The sequence below is a fragment of the Callorhinchus milii genome, unplaced genomic scaffold (assembly GCF_018977255.1).
Source record: "Callorhinchus milii isolate IMCB2004 unplaced genomic scaffold, IMCB_Cmil_1.0 Scaffold13, whole genome shotgun sequence".
NCBI classification, from domain to species: Eukaryota; Metazoa; Chordata; class Chondrichthyes; order Chimaeriformes; family Callorhinchidae; genus Callorhinchus; species Callorhinchus milii.
This window is the reverse complement of record NW_024704754.1, coordinates 18,593,402-18,616,085: the sequence shown is the minus strand read 5'-3', so window position 1 is coordinate 18,616,085 and position 22,684 is coordinate 18,593,402. Positions and strand designations below refer to the sequence as shown.

General features: G+C 42.9%; 2 protein-coding genes across 2 annotated transcripts; both read left to right on the top strand.

Annotated features, from left to right (window-relative positions):
- Nucleotides 1-676: 676 nt before the first annotated feature.
- LOC103184156 (protocadherin Fat 4-like) lies at nt 677-17,916 on the top strand. The gene is given in 7 exon segments (XM_042340097.1): nt 677-1,454; nt 1,457-3,050; nt 4,420-6,834; nt 8,217-10,233; nt 11,482-12,379; nt 12,382-13,899; nt 15,452-17,916. Coding segments are annotated over 7 exon segments (11,685 nt in total).
- A 1,415-nt stretch (nt 17,917-19,331) lies between these two features.
- LOC121850060 (protocadherin-10-like) lies at nt 19,332-21,788 on the top strand. Its single transcript, XM_042340096.1, has one exon. It carries the CDS (start codon nt 19,332-19,334, stop codon nt 21,786-21,788), a length of 2,457 nt encoding a protein of 818 aa, XP_042196030.1.
- The last annotated feature ends 896 nt before the right edge of the window (nt 21,789-22,684 follow it).

The window sequence follows — 22,684 nt, the reverse complement described above, 5'->3', positions numbered from 1 at the left end:
CGGAAGAGGGTGGAATCTTTGCGCATTTAAAGCATCATTCATGGTCAAATAGACTGATGATAGGCTTATTAATATGGTTCCATACTTTCTTTATTTAACATAATTTAAAACGACATTGAACAGAGAAGCGTTTTTTTGTCTGAAATATGGTTGAGTTTCAGTGGCCAATCGCTGGATTATAACGCCACCAGTTTCTTTCCAACAGGACACCAGAGAAGATTAGCAGCGTGACGTACATTAGAATGCAATATGTTCTACCAATTGTCAAAACAATATTAAAGAATCAAGCTTATTAATGTCTAAGTGTACTTGTCAATACTTTAATTGGGCAGTACCAAAATATCATGGTTTGTTGATGTGATGTTGGCGCAGTACAGCTTTAAGAAAAGCTTAGTGCAATTATTGGTCAAGGCTGTTCGTGTCGCTGTCTGCCAATAAGGAGCTTGGAGACTGCAAGAGATCTACCCCCTTTTCCAACCTCACAAAAGACCGACCACAATCACAGAGGGAAGACAAACGTTTCCGCCGTGGAGCAGTGTTCAGGACGATTCAGTTCGATTGTTTCCAAGTGCTGCGGTCTCATGTGGGTATTTTGAATCATTAACAAATGTGCTTTGTAAATCAGCAAAATTGTTTTGGTGCTTACGCATCTTTTTTGTATAAAAATCCAGCCAAAATGGCGCATGGACTCGGCTGCTGGGCGTCTTTCATTTTCCTGATAATATTCTCAGATTTGCTTTCCGCACAAATTCGGTATTCGATTGTGGAAGAATTGAAACACGGCGCCTTCGTGGGGAATATTGCAGAAGATTTGGGATTGAAGGTACAGAAACTGAGGACTCGCAAATGCCGGCTGCTCTCCGATAACAACAAACAGTATTTGGCCATGAATCTGGATAATGGGATTTTATTTGTGAACGAAAGAATAGACAGAGAACAGCTCTGTGGGCAGAGTTCCGTGTGTTCAATTGCCTTCGAGGTAAGGGTAGAATATCCTTTGGAAATGTTTGGTTTTGAAGTGGAGGTTTTAGATTTAAATGACAATTCTCCCAGGTTTCCGCAGAGCTCTTTCTCCATACAAGTCGCAGAGTCCATTGTACCAGGAGCGCGCTTCCCTCTCGAGAGGGCGCAAGATCCCGATGTGGGGACTAACACAGTCAGTACCTATCAGATCAGTTCAAACGAGAATTTCGGCCTGAAAATGCAGACCAGGAGGGATGGGAAAAAAGTGGCCGAGTTGTTCTTAGAGAAGCCATTGGACCGCGAAAGAAGGTCTGTTTTTCAGCTTGTGCTAACGGCCTTTGACGGCGGAAGCCCAGCACTATCTGGCACAGCTCAGATTGTAATCAATGTATTGGACATAAATGACAACGTACCTAAATTTGACCGTGAGGAATACAGAGTCAGTATGGTAGAAAACGCGCCCCGGGGTACGTTTGTGACAAAAGTTCAAGCTAAGATTTGGACGAGGGGGCCAATGCTGAGATAAGATACTCGTTCAGTGAACACGCCGCACAGGAAGAGCAAGAATTATTTACGTTGGACCCGAAAACTGGAGATATCAGGGTTCAAGGCATATTGGACTATGAAAAATCAAACGTGTTTGAACTTGATGTGCAAGCTGTGGATAATGGTGCATTCGCCATGACAGGGCGCTCCAAAGTTGTTGTCACTCTAATTGATGTGAACGATAACGCTCCTGAGATCAGATTAACCTCAGTATCCAGCACTGTGCGGGAGGATGCGGTGCCAGGGACTGTGATTGCTGCGATCAGCGTAGCAGACAGGGATTCGGGGAAAAATGGAGAGGTTCAATGTCAGATTCCTCAACATCTACCGATTAAACTGCAGAAATCTCCAACGAACCAATATAAATTGGTAACGAACAATATGTTGGACCGCGAAAAAGTCGAATTCTACAATGTATCTATAACAGCCTGGGACTCGGGGTCTCCCCCTCTCTCCACAAATAAAACAATTCTGGTGTCAGTTTCTGATATCAATGACAACGAGCCCCGGTTTGACCAGTCCTCATACACTGCATATGTGATGGAGAACAACGCTCCCGGTGACTCCATTCTATCAGTGACAGCTTTGGATCCTGATTTAGACCAGAATTCCCACTTGTCCTATTCCATCCTGGAGAATCCCATACAGGGAATGACGTCCTTTCCTTACGTCAGCGTCGACTCGAAAAGTGGGAACATTTACGCGCTGCGCTCTTTTGACTACGAGCGGCTAAAACACTTTCAGATCCAAGTTCAGGCGCGGGATTCCGGATCCCCGTCACTGAGCAGCAGCGCCGCAGTCAATGTGATTATCTTGGATCAAAATGACAACGCTCCCGCGGTGGTTTCCCCTGTAACACGGAACGGATCAGCAACCGTGGGTCCAGTGCCCCAGTCAGCACCAGCGGGATACTTGGTGACCAAAGTAATGGCGACTGATGCTGATTCTGGTCAGAACGCACGGCTTTCATATCAGCTGCGTAAAGCCACTGATCCCAGTCTAATCAGCGTGGGACTCAAAACTGGAGAAATCAAGTTAATCCGCAGTGTATCGAGCCATGATGCCACCACCCAAGATCTCCTTATCTCGGTAAATGACAACGGGCAGCCAACTCTCTCTGCCACAGTGACTATCGCATTTTCAATAGTGGCCAATGTAACAGAAAAATACTTTGAACGTAGTAACGTTCTGGAAAACGCTAACAATTTTTCTGATTTAAATCTGTATTTAATTATCACCTTGGGCTCAACTTCCTTTATATTTCTTTTGACTATCATGGTGCTTATTGCCATCAAGTGCCACCAAGATAGTGACAACGGAGACGACTGTAGTTTCTGTTGTTGTAGAATGAGAGATTCAGGGAATAGCTTTATGCGGAGATCTGCACCTAAAGAATGTCTGAACTATACCGGGGTTAGAGACAGTGTCCCCATCCCCGGATCTTACAATTACAGATTCAGTGTTTCTCCAGATTCATCCAAAACAGATTTTCTGTTTCTAAAAACATATGCTCCGACCCTACCCCATAGCACCCTCAAAATGTCTGATAATAATATGGCAAAAGAACGTGGCCAGGAAGACAATGGATATTGATTCATTTGCAGTGGTTCAAGTATTTGTTTTAAAAATGAAACTCTATTCATATAGTAACAGATAGAAACATTAGATGTTGATTTATCAATGCTAGTAGCGTTGATAATTGAGTGCATGTTCTTCTTTTGGATGCCTAGAGACTGCAAAGCGTATGCTGAGGTCAGGGAACAGGAGAGCTAGAATAAAACTATATCTTTCTTCTTGCCAGAAGGTTATTTCAGCGTATTTCAGGAGTAACACCTTCTTCTAAATCTGTATAAGATTTTTGGCTTTCTATGTGAGTTTTTCTTTAATTTCTAAGCGTATATACATTTGGTGGAAGATTAATGGCCGTTTTGCTCACACCAATTTGGAAACATTGCATTCAGTTAGAAATAAGTGATCTGGGGAAGGACAATTCCTAATTTCCTAATACGATTCCTAATAGGCCACCATCTTTGCATATTTCCCATAGCAAATGGTGCCGTTGGCTTAAATTATTACCTTAAATTGACTGTATTTTGGACCCAAATTGACAAAAAATTACAATCCCGGAGAAAACGTTCCTCCAAAGCGTGAATGGTATCAATTGCTCAATAATGGCGCATTGAGAAAGTGCAAGAACAAAATCATTTGTTGTCTGGTGCTTCAAATGATAGCACTATTTGACGTCATATTCCTGGATCCATTACCTTATTATTTATTTGGGAATAAGGAAGATACCTTTAAATAAGACCTAAAAGGAAATGGAAAATGTTTGTTTGTCGCACTAGAATATGAAGAGGAAAATGCTACTGGTTGAAGTGGGGAAAAATTATGGAAACCACAGGATTTTACCATCAGGATCGATGTACCTTACATGGCAACAAGTTGCTCCCCCCACCCCCACCACCACGTTTAAAAGTAAGAAAGTAATACTAAATGTAAATTTGATTAAATTCTACTTATACCTTGAGAATTTTGAGCGTGGTCGATAATATAATATATCCCTGGGTAGGATTTTCATGCAAACCAGCTTTAAGAAAACCTTAGTGCAGTTATTGGTCGGGGCTCTTCGTGTCGCTGTGCGCCAATAAGGAGCTGAAACGTTGCGAGAGATCTACCCCCTTCCCTTCACAAAGAACAGACCATAATCAGAGAGGGAGAGAGAGAGAGAGACGAACGGTGCCTGCGTTTGCATTACGGAGCCATGCCCAGAATGACTGAAGCCGAGTGATTTTGGTGTCCAAGTTCAACGGCATTTGCATTCATCAACAAAGCGGTTTTGCAGTGAAAAAGAAAACAGCATTGGTGGAAACTGTGTTACGGAACTCCGCCAAAGATGGCGAATGTACACAGCCGTTGGGCGTCTTTCGCTCTCCTCATAATGGTCTCAGATTTAACGACTGGACACGTTCAGTACTCAATTCCCGAGGAACTGAAACTCGGCGCCTTTGTAGGGAATATTGCTGAAGATTTGGGATTGAAGATCCGGGAACTGGCCATTCGAAAATGCCGTCTGCTCTCTGACAATAAAAGGCGATATTTGGAGGTGAACCTGGACGATGGGATTTTATTCGTGAACGAAAGAATCGACAGAGAACAGCTCTGTGGACCCAGCTCGACCTGTTTCCTTTCCTTTGAGGTAATGATGGAAAACCCTTTACAAGTGCATGATTTCGAAGTCGAAATATTAGACATAAACGACAATTCCCCGTCCTTTCCGAAGAGCTCATTTTCCATACAGATTGCGGAGTCGGTCGCACCAGGCGCCCGTTTTCCTCTGGAGATGGCGCAAGATCCCGACGTGGGGACGAACACAGTAAGCACTTACCAGATAAACTCAAATGAGCACTTCGGCCTGAAATTATACACAAGAGGCGATGGAAGAAACGTCCCCGAGTTGTTGTTAGAGAAATCTTTAGACCGCGAAAGACAGTCAAGCGTTCAGCTGGTGTTGACAGCCTTTGACGGTGGCCGACCACAGAGATTGGGCACAGTTCAGATCTCGATTAATGTACTGGACGCAAATGACAACGCACCCGTATTTGATAGCGAGTTATACAAAGTCAGCTTGGTAGAAGATGCGCCATTGGGTACTTTAGTGACGAAAGTTAAAGCTGGTGATTTGGACGAAGGAGCAAATGCTGAGGTAAGATATTCTTTCAGCAATTATGTCTCACAAACAGAGCGAGAATTGTTCGCTATTGACGGAAACACTGGAGAGATCCGACTTCAAAGGGCACTGGATTTTGAAGAATCCAAGGTTTACGAACTGACTGTGCAAGCTGTAGACAACGGCGCTCCGGCAATGGCGGGACACTCCAAAGTTGTTGTCACGCTGATTGATGTGAATGATAACAGTCCTGAGATAAAACTCACCTCAGTGTCCGGTAAGGTACCCGAAAATGCTGCGCCCGGGACTGTGATCGCTGTGATCGGTGTGACAGACCGCGATTCGGGTAAAAACGGTGACGTTGTTTGTCAGATTCCTGCGAATATTCCATTTAAGCTGCAGAAAGGTCGAGCGAACCACTACAAATTAGTCACGAGCCAAATGTTGGATCGTGAAAAGGTCCACGTTTATAACATCTCTATCTTAGCCTGGGACTCGGGATCGCCCCCTCTTTCGTCCAATAAAACCCTCCTAGTGACTGTGTCGGATATCAATGACAACGCGCCCCGGTTTGACCAGTCCTCATACACTGCATATGTGATGGAGAACAACGCTCCCGGTGACTCCATTCTATCAGTTACAGCTTTGGATCCGGATTTAGACCAGAATTCCCACGTGTCCTATTCCATCCTGGAGAATCCCATACAGGGAATGACGTCCTTTCCTTACGTCAGTATTGACTCGAAAAGTGGGAACATTTACGCGCTGCGCTCTTTTGACTACGAGCGGCTAAAACACTTTCAGATCCAAGTTCAGGCGCGGGATTCCGGATCCCCGTCACTGAGCAGCAGCGCCGCAGTCAATGTGATTATCTTGGATCAAAATGACAACGCTCCCGCGGTGGTTTCCCCTGTAACACGGAACGGATCAGCAACCGTGGGTCCAGTGCCCCAGTCAGCACCAGCGGGATACTTGGTGACCAAAGTAATGGCGACTGATGCTGATTCTGGTCAGAACGCACGGCTTTCATATCAGCTGCGTAAAGCCACTGATCCCAGTCTAATCAGCGTGGGACTCAAAACTGGAGAAATCAAGTTAATCCGCAGTGTATCGAGCCATGATGCCACCACCCAAGATCTCCTTATCTCGGTAAATGACAACGGGCAGCCAAGTCTCTCTGCCACAGTGACTATCGCATTTTCAATAGTGGCCAATGTAACAGAAAAATACTTTGAACGTAGTAACGTTCTGGAAAACGCTAATAATTTTTCTGATCTGAATCTGTATTTAATTATCACTTTGGGCTCAACTTCCTTTATATTTCTTTTGACTATCATGGTGCTTATTGCCATCAAATGCCACCAAGATAGTGACAACGGAGACGACTGTAGTTTCTGCTGTTGCACAATGAGAGATTCAAGCAATGGTTTTATGCGGAGATCTGCACCTAAAGATTGTCTGAACTATACCGGGGTTAGAGACAGTGTCCCCATCCCTGGGTCTTACAATTACAGATTCAGTGTTTCTCCAGATTCATCCAAAACAGATTTTCTGTTTCTAAAAACATATGCTCCAACCCTACCCCATAGCACCCTCAAAATGTCTGATACCAATATGGGAAAAGAAATCGGCCAGGAAATACATACCACCGGAAATAGGTATTGATTCACTTAGATTAACATGTTAAATTCCATCCACGCGTCAACCTACGGAAACAACCTTTGAACGGTGGATATAGAATTATTTTAAGATAAAAACTGAAGGAGCATTTTTTTTCAGAATTTCTGTGTTTGAACGGGTTACTGATTGGGATGGTAACAAAAATGCTATTGGGTAAACTTTTCTAGTCCCATTTCCACGTGCGCAATAAAACAGCGGAAGACACTTTTAGTGATGGGGGTTCAGCATGAGGCACATTTTCTCTCATGACGGAAAAACTTTGTGAAATGTTTTGAGACATATGGATATCAAACATAAAGGATTGTCTTTACGAAATTCTAGTTCAGACTCTATCATGTTAGAAACAAAGGGTAATTATTTCATTTAGATTGGATTGATATTTAGGTCCCAAGTTGAAAAGCTTATGTCCTAACCCAATAGCACATAGGTTTTAATTGCTGATACATACCCCATGTAGGATTGAAGCAGGTATGATGATTAAATGAGGAACATATTTAACTGCTTAAAGATGCATGTGTTGCTTTTGTAGTAGATCAAATAATTTAAGAATTTTGGTTATTCACTTGCTTCCCGCTTGCACCCAAATTGAGAAAGATGCTTTATAAAATGTAAGGAGAAATTTGGATTCCTAACTTAATCCCTTTATAACTATCAGCCAGGGTTTGCTGAACTTCTTTCCCCAACCGGGTCAGGTGTTGGCTTCACATTTTCTTTTATGATTAAAGTTGGGTATTGTCTATAACATTCATATTTGGAGACTACTTTGTTAAGTTTACATTATCTACTGTTAAGTGAACAAAACGTGACCCATGACCTCGTATGGATAGATGCATTCTACATTAAGTACAAATTCTCGAACTGTGAAAGTAGTTGATTACTTGAATTGCTGAACTTATGCCACATTATGATACATTCAGTGTTTCTTAAAAAAAATCATAACGACACATATGAGATTTGGTTCATAGAATGCTAACAATAGTTCGTTGGCATTACACTTCCATGTATTCTCGCTTTAAGAAATGCTCAGTGCAGTTGTTGGTCGGGACTCTTTGTGTCGCTGTCTCCCAATAAGAAGCTGAGACGCTGCGAGAGATCTACCCCACACCCCCTTTACAAAAACGCAGAACAGTCCTGTGACAGAGACAGTCGAATGGTGCCTGCGTTTGCGTTGTGCAGCCATGTTCGGGAAAAAAATGAGCTGGAAGCCTTGGAATGTTCAGTTTAACATCGATTTCACCACTTATTAAATAACAGAATGTGTGGTTTGAAAATATAGTGAATTTGAAAGATTCGAGGAAACATAGCTGTACTTGAACCAAATTTAAACGGAGACGAAAATGGCGAGTGTTTTGAACAACAGGGCGTCTTTCATTCTCTTCTGGTCTCTTTATTCTCTCATGGTCTCCGACTTGGTTTCCGGACAAATTCGGTACTCGATTCCCGAGGAATTGGAGCAGGATGCTTTTATTGGAAATATCGCTGAGGATTTGGGACTGGACGTTCATCGGTTGTCAGCTCGCAAGCTCAGAATGGTATCCGACGATCGGAAGCGCTATCTGGAGGTAAATATGCCGAATGGGATTTTGTTTGTGAATGAGAGAATCGACAGAGAAAAGCTTTGTGGACAGAGCTCTACCTGCTTCATTTCCTTCGACGTGTCGGTCGAAAATCCTTTGGAAATGTACCGCGTCGAAGTGGAGATATTAGACATAAACGATAATTCACCGAGTTTTCCTAAGGGTCGCTTTACCTTGCAAATATTTGAGTTGGTTGCACCGGGAACATCCTTCCCTCTTGAGAGCGCGCACGATCCGGACGTGGGGATAAACACAATAAGCACTTACCAAATAAGCCCAAATGAGCATTTTGGCCTAAAAATCGAGACGAGGAGTGATGGTGCTAAAACCGCCGAGTTAGTCTTGCAGAAGACCTTGGATCGCGAACAGCAATCAACCTTCCAGCTGGCGCTGACGGCCATTGATGGCGGCATCCCGCACAGATCTGGCACAGCTCAGGTTTTTATCACTGTCCTGGATGCGAACGACAACGCGCCCGTTTTCAGTGAAAAGATATACAGGGCGAACTTGCTCGAAAATACACCCAAGGATACGTTAGTGATCAGAATACAAGCTGACGATTTAGATGAAAGGCAAAACGGTGAGGTGACATATTCTTTCAGTGATCGCGTCTCGGCGAAAGTCCGCAAATTATTTAATGTGGATCCGGTAACGGGAGAGGTTAGAGTTCAAGGCGTACTGGATTACGAGGAATCAAATATGTATGAACTTGATGTACAAGCGGTGGACAATGCCCCGCAAGCTATGGCACTGGTAGGATATGCCAAAGTTTTTGTCGGAATAATTGATATCAATGATAACGCTCCCGATGTAAAACTAACATCGTTGTCTGGCATGGTCGCAGAAGATGCTATTCCAGGAACTGTAATTGCCCTGATCACGGTAAGCGATCGAGATTCCGGCAAAAACGGACAGATTGACTGCCAGTTGGCGAGGAACGTTCCATTCAAACTTTTAACATCTTCTAAATACCGTTATAAATTGGTTACCAGTGACACATTGGATCGCGAAACGGTTGCTCTATACAACGTGTCCATCTTAGCCTGGGACGAAGGCTCTCCCCCGCTTTCAACAACCAAAATTATTTCGGTGACGGTTTCCGATGTAAACGACAACGCTCCACAATTTACTCAATCGTCATACAACGTGTACCTGACAGAGAACAACTCTCCCGGTGCTTCTATATTTACGGTGGAGGCTGTTGATCGTGATTTGAACCAGAATGGCGAGGTCTCCTATTTTGTCCAAGAGAGCAATTGGCACAACACGTCTGCTTACGTTAGCATCAACTCGAAAAGTGGGAACCTTTACGCGCTGCGTTCCTTTGACTACGAAAAACTGAAACACTTTCAGATCCATATTCAAGCTCGGGATGGTGGGGTTCTCTCGCTGAACAGCATTGCCACCCTGAATGCTATCATTCTGGATCAAAATGATAACGCGCCGGTTGTTGTTTCGCCTATAACGTGGAATAATTCAGCAAACGTGGAGATAGCGCCTCAGTCAACCTATCCGGGCTACACAGTCACAAAGGTAATAACTACAGATGCAGATTCAGGTCAGAACGCACGGCTTTCCTACAAGTTAATGGACTGCACCGACCCCAGTCTCTTCAAATTGGACCCTCTCACAGGAGAAATCACAACAACTCGAAGTATTTTTGATGTGGATGTCGCTTTCCAAAGAGTGGTCCTCTTGGTAAAGGACAATGGACAACCCAGCCTGTCCACCACACTCACAATACTCTTTCAGATTCTGGACAACGTGACTGAACAATTCTTTGAACGAAATGAACAGCCGGTAACCGTTGAATATTTTTCGCATTTAAATCTGTATTTAATAATTGGTTTGGGAACGACGTCCTTGATATTTCTCGTCATAATAACTTGCCTGGTGACCATTAAATGCAAACAAGACAGCACTATAATCCGAGACTACAACACCTCGGCTTGTTGCTGTCTCAGACCTCAGAGTTCAGACAGTGCTGTTTACAGGAGACCGACGGCAAAAGAATATTTAAATTATACTGGGGGTGGGGAGACGCTTCCGGTTCCTGATAAGTATAATTTTAGGGTCTGTTTATCTCCAGAGTCATCTAAGAGTGAATTCCTGTTTCTGAAAGCCTGTAATCCAACTCTACCTCTTGGTGATGTCAATGTTGGTGACACCAGCAACTACCAATGACGGGCACTGATGTAGTTTTGTGATGGATCCATGTAACAGCAGTATATTTGACGTGTTGACACAGTGACATATGCATGGTGAGGGTGAAACATTGTCTATAAATGCGAAGTTTCATATAGTCCGTGGTTGCATTTTTACTAGCTGTAGTGTGATATTTCGATTGTCAATAATAAGAAATATTCTAAAAAAAATAAAAGACGGGAAGCAAGATCCTTCGAAATACTTGTGGGTGTTCTGGGCCTATTTAGAAGTTCCTCCTAAACTCCCTGTTAGATCTGTTACTGACTATCTTATCACCCACATAAAAAATATGGCCACTTATTCAACGACTATTTTGGGACACTGCTGTGCGCAACTGGCTGCCGTCTTTCGCCCACAAAAGGTGCAGTCAATTTACTTCGTAGTATTTTTTTAGAAGCGCTTTAAGACGTCTCAACAACGCGATAAGACGCTGTATCAAATGTAATGATGATTTGTATTATTATTTTGGGTGTGGAGGGCTCATCGTTACGCTCGTTGTAATTATCCATATTTTGGGAAGATGCAGCCTTGCTTTAAGAACCGCAGATTGTAATTATTGGGTGAGGCTGCTTGTGTCGCTGTCTACCAATCAAGAAGGGAAACGTCGCTAGAGATCCATCGCCTTCCCTCCTCCTCCATCATCCGGCACAAAAAACGCAGGGAAGAGCGCAGTTGTTCCTTTCTTTATATCTCGCTGCAATGCTCAGAGCTCCGGGGATCTTCCATTTTCCTCATTGTGTGGACTAAATACCAATATTCATCAGAAATATATATTGGCAATGTTAGCAAAATCGCCGAATCACAAGAGATTTGCGTTCTGATTTATTTTCAACTCGGATTCAGAAAGTAAGTAAGATGGCGAACCTACACAGCAGAAGGGTATTTAAACGCTGGGCGTTTCATTTAATTTTCCTGTTGTGTTTCTCGGACGTGGCTGACGGTCAGATTCGCTACTCGATTCCCGAGGAACTGGAGCGCGGAGCCTTTGTGGGGAATATCGCTGAGTATTTAGGAACGGATGCTCGGACGATGTCAGCTCGGGACTTGCGGCTGGTCTTTGAAGGCAACAAACGCCATTTCGAGGTAAATTTGGACACTGGAATTTTATGTGTTAATGAGCGAATCGACAGAGAGCAGCTTTGTGCTCAGAGCCCCACCTGCTCCCTTTCTTTTGAGGTTACCATCCAAAATCCTTTGGAAATATATCGGGTGGAGGTAGAGATATTGGACGTGAATGACAATTCGCCCAGTTTTCCAAAGCGTGATTTTATCTTGGAGGTCGGCGAGTCCATCGCCCCGGGAGCTCGCTTCCCTCTGGAGAGCGCGTACGATCCTGATGTGGGCACCAACACTATTAAAAATTACGAGATCAGTTCAAACGAGTGCTTCGGCCTCAATATGCAGACAACGAGTGATGGAAATAAAGTTGCCGAGTTATTGTTGGAGAAATCTTTGGACCGGGAAACGGAGGCAACCTTTCAGTTAATACTGAAAGCGATTGATGGAGGTTTCCCCGAGAAATCAGGCACCGCTCGCATTATTATCACAGTGTTAGATGCAAATGACAACGCGCCTGCGTTTGATCAACAACTGTATAAAGCAAGATTGTCAGAAAACTCGCCAACGGGTACCTCAGTGGCCACAGTTAATGCTGATGATTTGGATGAAGGTGCAAACGCCGAGATGACATATTCCTTCAGTAATCACGCTTCCCAAAGAGTTCGTGAACTGTTCAGTTTGGACTCAGAAACGGAGAAATTACAGTACAAGGAAGATTGGATTTTGAAGAGGCAAAGGTTTATGAACTCGCTATACAAGCCACAGATAATGGTCAACTCGCCATGAAGGGGCATTGCAAAGTTTTGGTGGAAATAATTGACGTGAATGATAATCCTCCTGAAATAAAACTGACATCAGCTTTCGGCACTGTGCCCGAGAACGTGGCCCCGGGGACAGTGATAACGCTCATCAGTGTTTCGGATAGAGACTCTGGAGAAAACGGACAGGTGCATTGCCGGATCTCAAACACCGTTCCTTTTAAACTTCAATCATCTTCGGAAAACCAATATAAATTCGTCACTAACGGGCCTTTGGATCGCGAGTCCACCCCTACGTATAACGTAACAGTCCTGGCCTGGGACACAGGGTCTCCGCCTCTTTACGCAAACAAAACTATTTGCGTGTCCTTGTCAGACGTCAATGATAACGCGCCACGGTTTGAGCAGCCCTCATACACAGTCTACCTGACAGAAAATATCACTCCCGGCGCTTCTATTTTTTCACTCACCGCCCTCGACCCCGATTTGGATGCGAATTCTTATGTCACATATACTTTGTTGGATAGTTTTATTCAGGGCGAATCGACATCTGCTTATATCAGTGTGAACTCGAACAATGGGGACGTTTACGCGCTGCGCTCTTTTGATTACGAAGCACTGAAGAGCTTCCACATCCAGGTTCAAGCCCGCGATGCCGGAGTCCCTCCACTGAGCAGCAGCACGACAATCAACGTCATTATTTTGGATCAAAACGATAACGTGCCGGTGGTCATCTCGCCTTTAACCCGGAACGGATCGGTCGCAGTGGAAACTGTGCCCAGATCAGCGCCGACGGGTTACTTGGTCACGAGGGTAGTCGCGGCTGATGCCGATTCTGGGCAAAATTCGAGGCTATCCTACAAGTTGCTCAAAGCTACTGATCCCAGTTTATTCAGTGTGGGGCTTTACTCTGGGGAAATCAGAACGACTCGCAGCTTTTCATACCAAGACTTCACGACTCAAAGTCTGATCATAACGATAAAAGACAATGGCCAACCAATGCTCTCCGCCTCTGTCACCATTTCCTTTTCCATTGTGGAGAATGTTACTGAAAATCACCTTGGGCGTAATGATTTGTATACAAAGCCAGATAACTTCTCTGATCTAAATGTGTATTTGATCATCACTTTAGCATCAACTTCATTTATATTTTTAGTGGCAATAGTTGCCCTTGTTGCTGTCAAATGTCATCAGGACAGAAAAACCAACTACGGTTGCGATACTGCAATATGCTGCTGGGGATACAGGAGTTCGAGAAATGTTTCTGATCACGGATCCGCACCAAACGAATGTCTGAATTACACTGGATATAATCCTGGAGTTTATAATTATCAGGTGTGTCTCTCTCCAGAGTCAGCGAAGAGTGATTTTCTGTTTTTAAGAAGTTACAATTCAACCCTTCCCAAGAGTAATATCGAGGTCACTGACCACCAAAGTCGACAAAGCAATATGCCAGAAAACTAGTGCTGCCGATTATAGACGTTGATTCACTCAAGAGGGTATTCAAATTCCAAATTTAGATAAATGTATTTATACGACTGTTTATTTCGCAGACTGCAAACATATGATACTTAGGTGTGCATGTGCAGACATTTTCATCCCACCATATGTGTGTGAATCTGTAGTAAATATACAATCATAAAGTGATATTCAGAAAAGCTATTTTAGTACAATGGACAACCTTAAACAAGTTATGATAATCACATCGACTAGGGAATACAAAATATTCGTATTACAAAACATAGAAAGCATATCATTCCTCTATATTCGGGGTGGTGGGGGATAAATTAGAATACAGTTCTGGTACAAAGTAGTTACTTGTTTTTCTGTTAATTGTAGGATAGTTAATATCATTTCTAACCAGGTCACATGTTGCACAAACATGAACAGATAGTTTACGCCATATAGATGCAGGAAGATAAATGAATAAAACAACCTTTCCAAAGCAGAACACGTTTTTACTGAAACTATTATACAGCGTTAATTATAGTTTGTTGGAGTGGAACATCTTGATGATTAGGTTTTCCTGATAAACCTGCGAACTTCTCTCTTGCGAATTGTGCCATCTCGTGTGGGTACCTACTCCACACTGAGCCAGAACTACAGCACAGTGGAGATTATTGTACAGTCTTCTTTGTCTCTCCTGTACTGATTTTTCCGTAGAATGTTCGCCAAACGCCTGAAATAAAACGCATTTCTTTTGAAACGTATCTATCTGCAATCATAAAACATATTGGTAACACGAGAAAACCGTAAATATTTAGATACAGAAATCAATATTGCAGCATTATAGAAAATATCACGAAAAATAATGCAGTTTAAGAGTTCAGATCAGCTTTTTGTGTCTGTTCAGTTCGGCGAGTTTCGTCTGATTTTTCACCGTGTTTATTATAGAAGTGTTATGCTAAGTTAAAAAAATGCATAGGGCCGAATATCTTCACTCTTCAAAGTCCAATATTGCTGTAATTAAACTGAACCAGAACACGCAAGTCATGTTAATCGACTAAGAATTGATGATTTGATTCAAGACTGCTTGGGGGAAAGATTCGCAATATGTTATTTGCAGAAAAAATACAAAATTACACTTTAAAATGTTAGTGCTGTTTTTTTGAAAAATGCAACAGTATAAAGGCTGTATTTTTACGCAATGGAATATTGGTTTGTAACAGAATATGAATGCGAATAAAACCAAGCCAGCTTTAAATAACACTTGATGCAGTTATTGGATGTGACTCTTTGTGTCGCTGTCTACCAATAAGAAGCTGAAACGTTCTTGGAGATCCATCGGCCCTCCCCCATCGCCATAACGCAGGACAGACTCAGAGAGACAGACTGCATTTGCGCGTTGGAACTCTGATCGGACAGACAAAGGCCGAGTCTTTGTATTTCTGGATTTACATTCAATATTTCCACTTTAAGAGTCGGATTTTGGTAATATAACGGACTAAGTTATATTTCAGACTATTCGTTTTAAACTGGAATGCATGGAATGGCAGAGCCAAGCAGTAAAAGGATGTTAAACCGCTTGGCAACGTATTTTATCTTCTTGCTTTATGCCCCGGACTTGGTTTGTGGAGAGATTCGGTACACAATCCCCGAGGAACTGGAGCACGGCGCCTTTGTGGGGAATATCGCCGAAGATTTGGGATTAAACCTTCGAGAATTATCGGCTCGGAAATTCAGACTGGTCTCCGAAGAAAGAACACAATACCTTGAGGTAAATTCGGAGAATGGGATTGTTTTTGTCAATGAAAGAATTGACAGGGAGCAGCTTTGTCAGAGCTCCACCTGTTCTCTTTCTTTCGAGGTAATAGTCAAAAATCCTTTGGAAGTGCACCGTGTGGCTGTCGAGATACTAGACATTAATGATAATTCACCTAGTTTCCCGAAGAGTGATTTTTTCTTGGAAATCGCTGAGTTTATAGCACCAGGAGCTCGCTTCCTTCTCGCAAGCGCATACGACCCGGATGTCGGTAAAAACGCAATCAGAACGTATCAAATCAGTTCAAATGAATATTTTAATCTAAACGTACAGGTTACAAGTGATGGTAAGATAATATGCGAGTTATTATTGGAAAAACCATTGGATCGCGAACGGCAGTCAGAATTTAAACTAACCCTGACAGCGATTGATGGTGGGATACCAGAGAGATCTGGCACAGCTAAAATTATTATTAATGTGGTGGACGCCAATGATAACGTACCTGTATTTGATCATGAACTGTACAAAACGAGTTTACCGGAAAATGCAGCTGAGGACACATTGGTGATCAAAATCAATGCCATCGATGTGGACGAAGGTAGCAACGGCGCAGTAAAATATTATTTCAGTAATCATGCTTCTCAAAGAGTGCGCGAGTTGTTTAGTCTGGAGCCAGAAACCGGCGAGATTCGAGTGAAAGGAGTCCTGGATTTTGAAGAATCAAACGGTTACGAACTTGCTGTACAAGCTATGGACAGTGGCGCACCAACTATGACCGGACATACCAAGGTGATGGTGAGCATATTGGACATGAATGATAACGCCCCTGAGATAAAAGTTACCTTATTGTCCAACACAATCCCTGAAAACGCTGAATCCGGAACACTGATAGCTTTGATCAGTGTCACAGACAGGGATTCTGGGAAAAATGGGGAAGTTCACTGTCAGATTCCCACGAACATACCTTTCAAATTACATTTGACTTCCAAGAACCACTGCAGGCTGGTGAGCAGTGGCGTACTGGATCGTGAAACCATTTCCACCTACAACATATTGGTATCAACCTGGGATGCTGGATCTCCGCCTCTTTTGACAAACAAAACAATAATGGTGTCAGTTTCTGATATAAACGACAACGCCCCCCGATTTACACAACCCTCATATACAGTTTATGTGTCAGAGAACAACGCACCCGGGGCTTCTATTTTCACAGTTACTGCATTGGATCCCGATTTAGACCAGAATGCACATGTATCGTATTCTGTATTACCAACCCGGGTTATGGAGATTCCTGTGTCTACTTACATCAGCATCAACTCAAACACTGGGAATATCCACGCGCTACAATCGTTCGATTACGAGCAGCAAAAGACATTTCAGTTCCAAGTTCAAGCCAAGGATTCTGGAGTTCCTCCTCTCTGGAGCAAATGCGCAGTGAAAGTGATTATCTTGGATCAAAATGACAATGCTCCAGTGATTATCTCACCCTTAGCTTGGAATGGATCGATATCAATTGGGTTAAAGTCCCAATCTATTTATCCAGGCTATTTGGTGACCAAGATAATCGCAACAGATGCAGATTCGGGGCAGAACGCACGGCTTTCTTACCGTCTGGTGAAAGCCACTGACTCCAGCTTATTCAGCGTGGGACTCTTTTCTGGAGAAGTCAAAACAATCCGCAGATATTTGGATAAAGATGCGGCAGCACAGGTTCTGTCCATTCGGGTGAATGACAATGGACAACCTTCCCTCTCAGTCTCCGTAACTGTTTCCTTTTCAGTAGCCACCAATGCGACTGAAAAACATTTGGAACGCGTTGACTTGGTTCACAGTCCAGCTAATCCTTTTTCCGATCTGAACCTTTATTTGATAATTGCTTTCGGGTCAACGACATTGATATTTCTACTGACCATAATTTTGCTGGTTGCTATCAAATGCCATCAGGATAGAAACGGCATTTACGGGTACAATTCCATATATTGTTGTTGGACTCACAGGAATTTAAGAAGTACCAGAGATGCATCCATTCGGAATCGAGCACCGGCAGAATCTCTAAATTACACTGGAGCTCGGGAAAGAGTTTCCATGCCCGGGGCCTACAATTATAACGTCTGTTTGTCTCCGGAATCAGCCAAAAGCGACTTTCTCTTTTTAAGTACTTGCAATTCCAATGCACTCACAAGTACTATCAAAGTGACTGACACCAACTTTACTAAAGAATTTGAGCAGGAAAGAGGTGTCGGCAACAACAGATATTGATTGGCATAGGTGAGACATTCATTAGCTCGTGGCAACCCGATTATAGTAATTTCAATTGATATCATGAAATTGCATTTATCCCCTCGCAGGCATACATACGATGAGGGTATCAGGTAACCAATTTTGTAAAGCGCTAAATATCTTTAAAACCAGAGGTTTCATTATACATTAATAGAAAAGTGCTAGAGGTAATATTGATTAACGTTCAGGGACAATCTATTGCCAATTCATGCTACATTAGCCGAATAGTCTGTTCTATGCTGAAAAAGCGATTCTAAAACATTTGAATGTTCACAAAAAATATACTATAGAAGATTATATCCGTGGCCTCCGAATTACTGTAATCTAAAAGTAAGATGCGCTAAAGAATTGCTTTCATTGGTTTATAGCCCCGAAAAATTCAGCTGGTGTCCCCCCCCCCCCCCCCCCCCCCCGTCCCATGTGACAGCACAGCAATGAAAAGTTGTTTATTCCCAGGTATGCTTCTCCATGTCGTTGTGTTCTTGGACAAAATGCTTGAACGAGCATTCCTGGAGAACCGCCAATACGATGTCACGAATTCTGCTTTCCAGGGTTATGTTCACAGTCTGCGTTACTACAGTGGAATAATGCAAGGCTTTATGTCAGATAATTTAGGAAAATTATTTATTATTATGATTGTATCATACAATCGCGTTGATCATTGGGCAAAACAGAATTACGTACAGAAATGCAAAACATTCTACAGCCTGTTGTTATCATTGAATAAATAATAAGGGTTCCCAATGAACCATTGAAATGACACCATCCCCAAATACAGTGGTTAGTAATTTTTATTACAACCATTGGCAAGGATGATATTCTTTTCTTGAGGTAATGCAAACGGTTTTAGAATGACCATGTTGGGGAAGTGGGTATGATTATGGAGATAGACACATGTCGCATATAAATATATGGAGAACTTCACAATTCCAATCATACGGGCCAAACCAAGTGACAAGACATTTGTTAATTCATAGGAGCCTATTGAAGCAGGGCATTTTGGTTGCATGATCGAAATATACATTATTCATTGGTATTAACCTTAAAGCAGTTCGCCTTTAAGGGGTGCACATTGCAATTATTGGCCAAGACTCTTTGTGTCGCTGTCTACCAATAAGGAGAGAAAACGTTCCTGGAGATCCATCGCCCCTCCCACACAGGAGAAGCACAGCAGACGGTCGCCGAGGAAGCTGACATTCACGTCAGGCAGTCAGACAAGCGCCGAGAGGGAACAGCCTCCTTTTTGCCTTTTCGCCTACCCCACCCCCACCTATTTTGATTCAGCATTTTTGCGCACTCATGGATGTATTGTTACCTGGACCTTTCATTGGACATCCAGTAATTGGTTAGTGATTTGTTGCGTTTGCTCATAACGAAAACTGGATGCAGCAAAAATGGCGAATTCGTGCGGCAGGAGTCTAACATCCACAGTGCTTTCCCTGGTTTTCCTGCTTTGTCTCTCGGACGTATGTATTGGACAAATTCGCTACTCGATTCCGGAGGAACAGGAACGCGGTACGTTTGTTGGAAATATCGTCCTTGATACAGGACTTAACGTTCGCATATTAGCAGCTCGGGAATTCCGTCTGGTTTCTGATGAGCCAAAACAATATTTCAAAGTGAATTTGGAAAGCGGCGTTTTGTTTGTGAATGAAAGGATCGACAGAGAAGAGCTGTGCGGGCAAACCGATGCCTGTTTCCTTTCTTTTAAGGTAATCGTCAAAAACCCGTTGGAAATATTTCGCGTTGAAGTGGAGATAAATGACATAAACGACAATTCGCCCAGTTTTCCGAAGAGCGAAATCTCCCTGCGGATCGGGGAATCGATTGCTCCGGGAGCGCGATTCCCTCTTGAAAGCGCGCACGATCCGGATGTGGGCACAAACGCAATCAAATCTTATCGTATCAGTTCGAATCAATACTTTGGCCTAAAAATGCAGGTCGGAAGCGATGGCAGTAAAAGTGCGGATTTGTTGTTGGAGAGGGCTTTGGATCGCGAACTGAAATCAGCCTTTAAACTGGTGCTATCAGCCATTGACGGTGGAGTTCCCGAGCGTTCGGGCACAGCTCACATTACAATTAATGTAGTGGACGCCAATGATAACGCTCCTTTGTTTGATATGCAAGTTTATAGGGCAAGCTTGGTAGAAAACTCACCCACAGGAGCTTTTGTGATCAGAATCCATGCCACTGATTTGGACCAAGGTGCCAATGCTGAGATACGATATTTCTTCAGCAACCGCGCTTCCAAGAGAGTCCGTGAACTGTTCAGCGTGAACTCAGAAACTGGAGAAATTAACGTTAAAGGTTCACTGGATTTTGAAGAATCAAATGCCTACGAACTTAACGTAGAAGCTACGGACAACGGCATCCCATCTATGAGAGGATACTCCAAGGTCCTGGTGGAATTGATTGATGTAAACGATAACGCTCCCGAAGTGAAACCAACCTTAGTCTCCAGCGTGCTCTCGGAGAACACTGCAATCGGGACCGTTGTAGCCCTGGTTAGTGTAACGGACTCGGATTCCGGGAAAAACGGTAACGTACAATGTCAAATTCCTTCTGACATCCCTTTTAAGCTTCAACCAGTTTTGAAGAACCACTATGAAATAATTACAACCAGTGGATTGGACCGTGAAATAAAATCAATGTACAACATCTCTGTCATAGCCAGGGATGAAGGATCACCGCCACTGACTACAAACAAAACAATACTGGTCACCCTTTCAGACGTAAATGATAACTCACCACGGTTTACGCAATCCTTATACACCGTTTATGTGACAGAAAACAACACCCCTGGTACTTCTATATTTCGCGTCAGGGCTGTAGATGTTGATGCTGAACAGAATGCACATGTGACCTATTCTGTTACGGAGAATCGGGTAGAGGACATGACGGCCTCTGCTTATATCAGTCTCAGCTCCAACAATGGAGACATTTACGCACTGCAGTCGTTTGACTACGAACAATTGAAGAGTTTTCAATTCGAAGTTCGAGCTCAGGATTCCGGAGATCCTCCGCTGAGCAGTGGAGCTCGAGTGAAAGTTATTGTTTTGGATCAAAACGACAACCCTCCGCTCATTGTTTCTCCTCCTACGTGGAATGGCTCCGCCTCTGTGGACCTTGTGCCTCAATCAGTCTATCCCGGTTACCTGGTCACCAAAGTGATTGCAACCGACGCCGATTCTGGTCAGAACGCACGGCTTTCCTACCTGACAACAACTGATTCCGGTTTATTCAGTGTGGGACTCCACTCTGGGGAGGTCAGAACAACCCGCAGAATTCTAGATGAAGACGTAACAACGCAACGCTTGACTATTCTGGTAAAGGACAATGGACAACCCACTCTCTCCACCTTGGTCACCATTTCCTTCTCAATTGGAGTCAATGTTACTGAAAAACCACTTGAGCGCACCAACTTGAAAAGAAAGCCAGCCCCATTCTCCGAACTAAATCTGTACTTGATAATTACTTTGGGTTCAACCTCCTTGATATTTCTCGTGACCATAATTATCCTTTTCGCGATAAAATGCCATCAGGATGGGAATGATATTTACGGGTACGGTTCTACAATTTGCTGTTGGAGGCACAGGAATTTGAGGAGTTCACGGGAAGTGTCCAATAGGCATTCTGCACAGAGCGAATTTCACAATTATCCTGGGGAAAGGGTTCCCATTCCTGGGACTTACAATTACAATGTGTGTCTGTCTCCCGAATCAGCGAAGTCTGACTTTCTGTTTTTAAGTACCTGCAACCCAACCATACCAATGAGCAGTGTGAAGGCCAACCAAAGCAACTTCAGTCAAGAAGTTGGAGCAGGAACGTTTCCAGCCAATAATGGGCATTGATTGTATTGGGTCAGACATTAGTTTAGTTGCATTTTAGCTTAAGTTCAATTAACATTAAGTCTCTTTCCACTTTTGTAATATATTCATATGTTGATAGCCAATTTGCAATGGGAGATATTCCAGTGATATTACAATCCAACCCCTATTGTTGGTTTAGGCACAAGTGAAGGACTCAGTTCGGAATTCTATTTGATGATTTATGTTTGACCTTATTTCTTTATTCTGTTAAATTACAAATTATAGGAGAACAAGGGACAAGTCCATGATGTAAGATGCTTTTATTTTGTTTCTTAACCGCTTATCTTTACTTCATTTTACTTGTTCTTGTCACATGCAAGGAGTTATCTAATTTACTGGAATTATGTTATTTGGCTATTGTGTTAACACATGTGGAAATACAGTAGAAATCATGACAGAATATTACAAATTTAGTTTTGTTTCAGGCATGCTATGCATTCTGTCCTGAATAGATCTATAACTTTCGAGTCAAAGAGGTATAAGTGATGGTTGAGGTGTGGGAACCCTGATTGAATGTTATGTAATTACCCCAGGACTCAAAGGAAACTTATTACATTCCAAATAACCTCCAATCTTCGGTCAGCTAAAAGAGAATGGAACCCATGATTCTGCTTATCCTGGTTCTTTTGAGGCCACCTCTAAGGTCATTACAGGAAATAATTTTAAACGATTGTGATTCCTAAATGAGAAATTGAAATGTTAACTCCCATTAACTAAATAAGACAACAGGTAGCCATGATTTACCAAAGGGTAGGTTGGGTACATGACAATATGTGATGGCTGATTGAGAATATAGACGGTCTAGCTTTAAATAACTTTCAGTGCAATTTTGGGGCGTAACAGTTTGTGTCGCTGTCTACCAGTAAGAAGCTGAAACG